At 40.6% G+C, this 8302-nt stretch overlaps 1 protein-coding gene across 1 annotated transcript in view; it reads right to left on the minus strand.

The window, feature by feature from the left end:
* Positions 1-6103, minus strand: part of LOC103092188 (carcinoembryonic antigen-related cell adhesion molecule 1-like) — a 52909-nt gene extending 46806 nt beyond the window's left edge. The window contains exon 1 of the mRNA XM_056796423.1: positions 5833-6103. Within this exon, the coding sequence (XP_056652401.1) occupies positions 5833-5842 (10 nt within the window). The 5' untranslated portion in view covers positions 5843-6103. The remainder of the gene's footprint in view (positions 1-5832) is intronic.
* Between the last annotated feature and the right edge of the window lie 2199 nt (positions 6104-8302).

An 8302-nucleotide genomic window follows, 5' to 3' on the forward strand; every position in this document is an offset into this window, starting at 1 on the left:
GGGGCGTACCTTTTGAATTAAGTCCAGCAGGATGGTTCCTTGGCTCAGACTTGTTGTTAAGTTTGATTTTCAATCCCCTGGGAGAATTCAGTTTGTGATCCATTAGGAAGGGTATTCAGAGGTCTGAACTTCTGCTCCTTCGAGGCCTCCATATTACATCCCCAACCTTTTTCTTGAGGATAACCTTGTGTGCTACATAAAATAAATGTTAATTATCCCTGCTTTGATAATGTTGCAGTCTTTCTTTCTTACAACTCTTTAGCAACCCCCTATTGTGACTCAGTAGAAGTCCCAGGCATTTTTCTAATATGTAGTTCCCTCAATTGATCTTCAGAGACTCCAGATTCCTCACCAATCTGGCTGAACATTCCCCAGTTCACTGTTGCCACTTGTAAATAGTCATCTAGAACCAAATACAAAAATCCATGTGCCATCTGATAGTACAGAAGGGCAGCTTTCTCCTTATTCTTGGAAATGGACATGCTTCTCTTAAGACTGCATTGGTGGTTGAGGTAGTTGTGTAGCTCAGTGTATTAAGAGCCAGGCCTAGAGATCAGAGGTTTTGGGTTGAAATCTGACCTCAAAAAATTCAAAGATATATAACCCTAGGCCACTCATTTAACCTCCATTGCACAGTATGGATTCTAAGGCTAAAAGGGAAGGGTTAAAAAAAGTATGCATTATGCTTTTTCAACTACCCTGTTACCTTTCCCACTTATAATAAGTTTGTGGATCTCTCAATAATCCCCAACATCTCTTTATGCAATACAAATTGGCATTAATAGTCTGTCTCCAATTTCCCCTTTTTTAAATCAACCATACCCCATTACTTCAACTCTTTTCTATGGCATAGGTACCAGTCACTGTCCCATCGAGGCCGATGCTTTTTTGTGTTTTGGACTTTTTCTACTCAAGGATAGGACCTGATATCAATCCCCAATGACATTCATCTTATCACATTATGTCTACTGTGCCAGCATTCTAAACTACTTCTGCATCCTACCTGTTTCAACAATCCCTATCCTGCCAATTTTCTCATTATTTCTTTTTTTCTTTCCAGTTTCAAAATTATGCCTTCTGCTTGTCTGTAGAATTAGTAGAACATTAATGGTCATGATTTACAAAACTCTTTACAGATATTATTTCATTTGATCCAAGTCACTCATAGAAACATTGAACAGAATGAGTTCAAGAAAAGAAACTTCAGAAGATTTATCTGAACTGATACAGAATGAAGTGAGTAGAACCAAGAGATAATATATACAATACCAACATTGTTCTGAAGGCAAACAACTTGGAAACCCATGGGACCTCTCATCACTGCACTGACCAACCAGGACTGCAGAAGACCCATGATGAAATAAGTTACTCACTTTCTACAAAAAGCTATAGACTTCCTATGAAATCAGCTGCCTCTCTTCAGAAATGGGATGGACTGAGGGTGTAAGTTGCAACACATATTTTTTGAGCTCTGAAATTAGTTTTCCTTGATTGTCCATGCGGCATCATACATGTATTTTAATCTTGAAACAATTATTAATATGTAAATATTGCAACTTATGTGCTCATGTACTGGATTCATAGGCTTATTAGTCTTGATCATTCCATTTAATAGGTACTGTATTAATTCTGACTACTCTCCAAATCTACAGTCCAAAAATAAGAAGAATTCCCGGGTAAGCTGCCATAGGGTCCTAGTTCACACCTTGTCTAACCAGATTCCATACCAGGTCACATGTTTGAATAAACCCCTCCTATTTGATCTTGTGGTAGTCAGTTGAACCAATGTTAAGTCTTGTGCCTTGTAAAATGATCATTAGCTACCTCCATTCCCCATTCCTTGATCCTCCAATAAAAGATTGAGGACATATATAGTTCACTCTCTCTTTCTCTCTACCACCATCAGAGGAGCACACAGGCTGGATCCCAAGCTCTTGAAGCCTTGTCTCTGAGTCTCTCTTCCTTTGTTCTATTTCCTCTTTCTCTATATCCCCTTCACCCATTTTCTCTCAGTTTCTAACTCTCCTTCTCAGGTGTCCAGCTAGGAATATATTAATTTGTGGCTACAGGCAGGCACAACTCATCCCTGTCCCGAAGATTTTAGTTTTCATTACTGGTAGAAGGTAGAAGGGGGACAGAAAATAGATTTTAGTTAATTGGAAAAAATAAATTAAGAAAAAGCTCTTTTCAACCACGGGTGTCAAATACATAGCCTGCAACATTCTCAGGTGCTGCATGAACCAGGGGAAAAGGTAATTGGAAAATAGTTAACAAAAGAAAATGACACAGAGATAATTATATGATCATTTAAAATGTGTGCTTTCATCATCCTCATGTACAGTTTGAGGCCAATAAAAAATCATTCCACCTCTGAAGTATATGCTGTTGGTGTCTGAGTTCCCCAAGGTCACTTCCCCACTTCACAATTCTATCTCTCCCCCCTGCTCTCCATTCAGAACATTCCTAGAGGCAGGGACAGGAAGTTGGGATACCCCTAAGGTTTGTAACAATAAAACTACATGAAATAAAAGGAAACTAAGGCCAGAGATGATCTCTCTATGGTCCTGCTGTACATTAATGTGATTATGGGAATGGAGGGTCTGTCATCTGTACATAGGAAAGTCAGACCAGTGAATTAATTGGGCAGCAGGAATTCTACAGTGGATCCAGCTACTGAATGCTAAAGCCAATAGATCAGAACCAGGCTTCACAAGAGACATACTTCCATGTGGCATTTAATGCCACAAAGAGGAAAATATATGTCCAATGGTGAATCTCTTTGTGTGAAAGGAGACAAAGTTTATATCTTCCTTTCCATCTCCAGAATTTCCCTACCAAGGGGAATCCAGGCCAGCCCCATTGCATGACCATAGCTTATACTCCAACCAAGACTAGAAATAATCCGTGGTTCCACAGCACCAAGGGAAAGGGATTGAAGGAAAGAGTATTGGGCAGTCATTGAACCTGCGGTCCTAGAATTTGGGAGATGAAGAAGGTTGTATATCACTAGGACAGAAGAGAATAATACAATATCAATAACAAGGATGATGAAGACAACTCACATGCTTTTTATACCTACCATATAAAAAGGACCTTTACTCATAGAATGCTATTATATACAGAGAAAATGTAATTTATTTTTCCAGATAAAGAAACTGAGGCCTCAAAAGGAGGAGTCATTTACTACACAGAGAGTAGACAGAAAAGAAAGGATTCTATCCAAGTTTTAAGATTCTGAGCTCAGGCCTCTTTCTACCACAATGCACTGTGCCATGGGACCAGGGGGGGATAGTGTCACTCTTGTCTATTTCTGTCATGCCAGGATCATCTGTGAAAACTTGGCTACTCTCAGTAATGTAATAATCTGGGACAATCCTGAAAGATTTATGACAGGGAATGTTATCCACTTCCAGAGAAAAAACTATTGGAGTTTCCTTTCATATTAGTATGTTTGTGGTTTTATTTTGGAATTTGGTTACGTATAAATGTGCTCTTACTACAATGTCCCAAATGGAGTGTTTTGTACAACAATAAAAATACAAAAGAAAAATTAAGGAAAAAAGAATTAGTAGAACATTAATGGTCATGATTTACCAAGCTCTTTACAGATATTATTCCATTTGATCCCAATTCACTCAAAGAAACACTGAACAGAATGAGTTCAAAAACAGAAACTTCAGATTTCTCTGAATTAATGCAGAATGAAGTGAGTAGAACCAAGATGGTGATTTATACAATAACTACAGTGTTCTGAAGTCAAAGAACTTTGAAAAACTTGGGACCTCTTATCAATGCAGTGGCTAACAAGGATTGCAGAAAACCCATGATAATGGGTTACTCACTTCCTAAAAAAACCTACAGACTTCCTATGAAATCAGCTGCCTCACTTCAGAAATGGGATGCAGTCAGGGTGTATGTTGCAACAGATATTTTTTGAGCATCAGAAAAAGTTTTCCTTGATTGTCCATGTGGCATCATAGGTGTATTTTAATCTTGAAACAATTATTAATATATCAATAGTGCAACCTATATTCTTATAACCAGATTCATGGGCAAGTAGTTCTTGATCATTGTATTTAATAGGTACTGGATTAATTCTGACCACTCTCCAAATCTACAGTCCAAAAGTCAGAAGAATTCCTGGGTAGGCAGCCACAGGGTCCTAGTTCCCCCCTTGTCAGACCAGATTCCATACCAGGTCACATGTTTGAATAAACTCCTCCTCCTTGTTCTAATGGTTGTCAGTTGAGCCAATGTTAACTCTTATGCCATGTTACATGATCATTAGCTACCTCCCATTCCCCATTCCTTGATCCTCCAATAAAAGATTGAGGAAATATGTAGTTTACTATTTCTCTCTCTCTACTAGAATCAGAGGAGCACACATTAAGGCTTTTTAAGCCCTGTCTCTGAGTCTTTTTTCTTTTATTATATTCCCTCTTTCTCTATATCCCCTTCACCCATTTTCCCTCAGTTCCTAACTCTCTTTCTCAGGTGTCCACCTAGGAATAGATTAATTCATGGCTACAGGCAGGCACAACTCATACCTGTCCCAAAGATTTTAGATTTCATTAGTGGTAGAAGGTAGAAGGGGGACAGAAAATAGATTTTAGTTAATTGGAAAAAAAATAAATTAAGAAAAAGCTCTTTTCAACAACAGGTGTCAAATACATAGCCTGCAACATTCCCAGGTGCTGCATGAACCAGGGGAAAAGGTAATTGGAAAATAGTTAACAAAAGAAAATGACAAACAGATAATTATATGATAATTTAAAATGTGAGCTTTAGGCATCCTCATGTACAGATTGAGGCGAATAAAAAATCGTCCCTCCTCTAAAGTATATGCTGTTGGTGTCCAATTCTTTCTCTCCCCGCTGCTCTCCATTCAGAACATCCCCATAGTCTAGGAGAGGAAGTTGGGATACCCCTAAGGTTTGTAACAATAAAATTGCATGAAATAAAAGGAAACTAAGGCCAGAGATGATCTCTCTATGAACCTGCTGCCCATTAGTGTGATTATGAGACTGAAGGTTTTGTCATTGATACATAGGAAAGTCAGACCAGTGAATTAATTGGGCATCAGGAATTCTACTGTGGACCCAGTTACTGGAGGCTAAAGCCAATCATCCCTTTACATGGATAAGAATCAGGTTTCATAGCAGCCATACTTTCATGTGACTTTTTATGCCACAAAAAGGAAAAATATAGGTGCAATGGTGAATCTCTGTGTGTGAAAGGAGCCAAAGTTTACATCCTCCTTTCCATCTCCAGAATATCCCTGCCAAACAGGATCAAGGCCAGCCCTGTTGCATGACCAGAGCTTATACTCCAACCAAGAATTAAAAACATTCTGTGGGTCCATAGCACCAAGGGAAAGGGATGGAAGGAAAGATTATGGAGCAGTCATTGAACCTGCAGTCCTAGAAGATGGGAGAAAAAGAAGGTTGTATGCTACTAGGACAGAAGAGAATAATACAATATCAATAACAAGGATGATGATGACAATTTACATGTTTTTGTGCCTAACATGTAAAAAGTACTTTCCCCACATAAAATCCTATTATATACAGAGCAAATATTATTCATTTTTCCAGATGAAGAAGCTGAGGATGTGAAAGGAGGAGACACACTTACCACACAGATAATAGACAGAGGAGGAATGATTAAATCCAAGTTTCATGATTCTGAGTAGAAGGTTCCGTCTACCACAATGCATTGTGCCATGGGACCACGGAGGCAGAATGTCACTTATGTCTATTTCTCTCCATGTCTATTTCTGCCAGGGAAAGAGAGAGCCCAACACAAAGTTGGGGGCCCAATCAAGCTACTCACCATAGATCATAAGAGTCTTGTTTGCAGTGCGCGTCAAGCCAGTAAATGAGTTAGTTGCAATACAGGTATAGTTTCCGATATGATTCAGGGATGTAATAATAGAAAATGAGGCTGAGTTGCTGACAGATTGTCCATTCTGTAACCAAGTGAATTGTGCTGGTGGGTTAGAATCAGCAACACAGCTCAAGGTAACATTTATCCCCGTTGCGAACTGATCACTTATATGGTCAATTGTGGCAATATCTGGGCCATCTGGGGGAAAAAGAAGGATTCCATATTTAGATTATGGCAGAAAAGAAGGGCATCTCCTAGTCTGTAACCCATCACCAGGGACCACTGTGATGCTCCATTGAGCTGGGAAATTCACAGCTCCTCCTCTACTTTTACAGTTTGGATCTGAACTTGGAAGATCTTAGGGCTTTCTCCAGTTTAGCACCCTGGATGACCACCCTCCACCAGAACACATGACAAGGCCAATCTTGGCTCCCTAAAGATGAAGGGTTTTGGGAAAATCAGAGCCTAGCTCTTTAGTTCTCAGAGAAGGGACTGAATTAGCCTGGCCTCTGGGAACACACCACCAGGCTATAAGCATGCAACATATAGGAAGAAGCAATATACTTACAGGCAACATCCAGTGTGAATGGATCACTCCTATTGCTATAAAATGGATTCCGGATTTCACACTCATATGGCCCTTTGTTATCTCTTCTTGTGAGCCTGCTGAGAGTGAGTGTCCTCTTATCTGGCGACAGCTGTATCCTGCTACCAGCTGTGGCAACTCTGTTTATGAACCACTGGTAAGTGTGAATTTGACCTGTAGCCTGGCATGTCAATGAGAAGTCCTTGGTCTCCACTGCAGTAATGTTGGAGGTGACAATGGTAGGTTTGGACAGTGGCGCTGCGCAGAGAATAGACAGAAAATGACTGTGTTGGTTCTTTTTCTTACCTTATAACCAAATAAGTGGTTTGGAAGTGGCCTGTCTAAGACCTTGGCAGGCTGGAGGCCAGACACCAAGAACCTGTGATTTCAATAGCAAAGCTCCCCCCTTTCTCTGGTGCAGATCTCATCTCCTCCAGGCCTTAGGAAAAGTTCAACTTCAGTTCCTGTGACTGACAAAGACATTCACATGGAGTCCAATCCCCGGGTGCTCAGTCTTTCTGGGCTGAGGCAAGTAGGACTGGGGATGACAGACCCCTTCATCCAGCACCTGGGCTTGGATTTGAGGCCTTTATAGCTTGGCAGAACCACCAAGAGTTTATGATTCCTTGGCCTGGGCTTTCGGAAGCCAGTGTTCCTTACCTTGACAGCTTGATAAGGATATTGGGAGAGGTTGGTGTGGATAGACTAGGGACAGGCCACAGGGAGACTGTGCTCAGAAAGGGAAACATTACTTTAATTCTGAAGAGAAAAGAAAAGGAAAGGCAGAGAGTGGAAATAGATCAGTTAGTATCAGGGAACAAAAGGAAGAGCCTCAGGCTGGGAGTCAGGTCAGACCTGGTTCAAGTCTGGAGATTTCAAACCCACAATAACATCTCTGGTGCCTAGGACATGATTTGTCCACAGGAAGTAGTTCCTACCCTTTACAGAAGATTCTGGAATTCCCTGCTTTGGCCTCTCCCTTTTCCTTAGGTGTTTCCTACCCTATAAGATAAGAATGAGAATGTTGAAGGTGATCTTCAAGCTCAGATATGGTTTTAAGCTGGGAATCTAAACTAATGGGGAATAATTTTCCCAGAGTCTTCATGGCCCAAGGAGAGCCCTTTCCTTATCTCTAGTTGGAAGTAAGGCCTTGCCACTGAGAGAGATATGTATGCCAGAGCAATCTCTGGGGCACATGCATGAGGATCGTCAGGCTTCTATCCTGGGTCATCCATGGCCAGCTGTCTTAAAAATAATTTCCAAATTGATAGTCATAAGTTATAAATATTTCAGCTTCCTTGACCTTTCTCCTTGTTATTTTGGTAGAGCTTGCACTCCATCCCTGGGTCTCCATTGGGAAGTTTAATGTGAGGAAGAGTGAGCCTCCCATTTGTATCCAGTAAAGCCAAGTGACACTGGCCAGGACAGTGACAAATCTGAGGTCAGCTAGCTACCTTTTGTAGTTGGGGGAGAATATGAAGGAACAGTGAACATTCTCCTGGGCATGAAGGCCCTGGTAGGACTTTTTGGAAGGTGTTTTGGCAGCATCAATAGATACAGTGCCTGACATGACATAGTGACTAGTGGTAGCCTAAGAGGGAGAAAGACCTATGTTCAAATTCTGTCTCAAAATGTTACTGGCTGTCTGTCTTACTAGCAAGTCCCTATCTGTGTCTCAGTCTCCTGATCTGTTAAATGGGTAAAATAATCTCTCAGTCCAAGTGTTATTGGACCAAATGAGAACATATATAGAAGTTCTGTATAAATCCTGAAAATAGCCCAAACAACAGTTCAGAGGAAGGAAAGTACAGAGTGTGAGTCTGAGTACCA

Source organism: Monodelphis domestica, chromosome 4 (assembly GCF_027887165.1).
Source record: "Monodelphis domestica isolate mMonDom1 chromosome 4, mMonDom1.pri, whole genome shotgun sequence".
In the NCBI taxonomy this organism is placed as follows: domain Eukaryota; kingdom Metazoa; phylum Chordata; class Mammalia; order Didelphimorphia; family Didelphidae; genus Monodelphis; species Monodelphis domestica.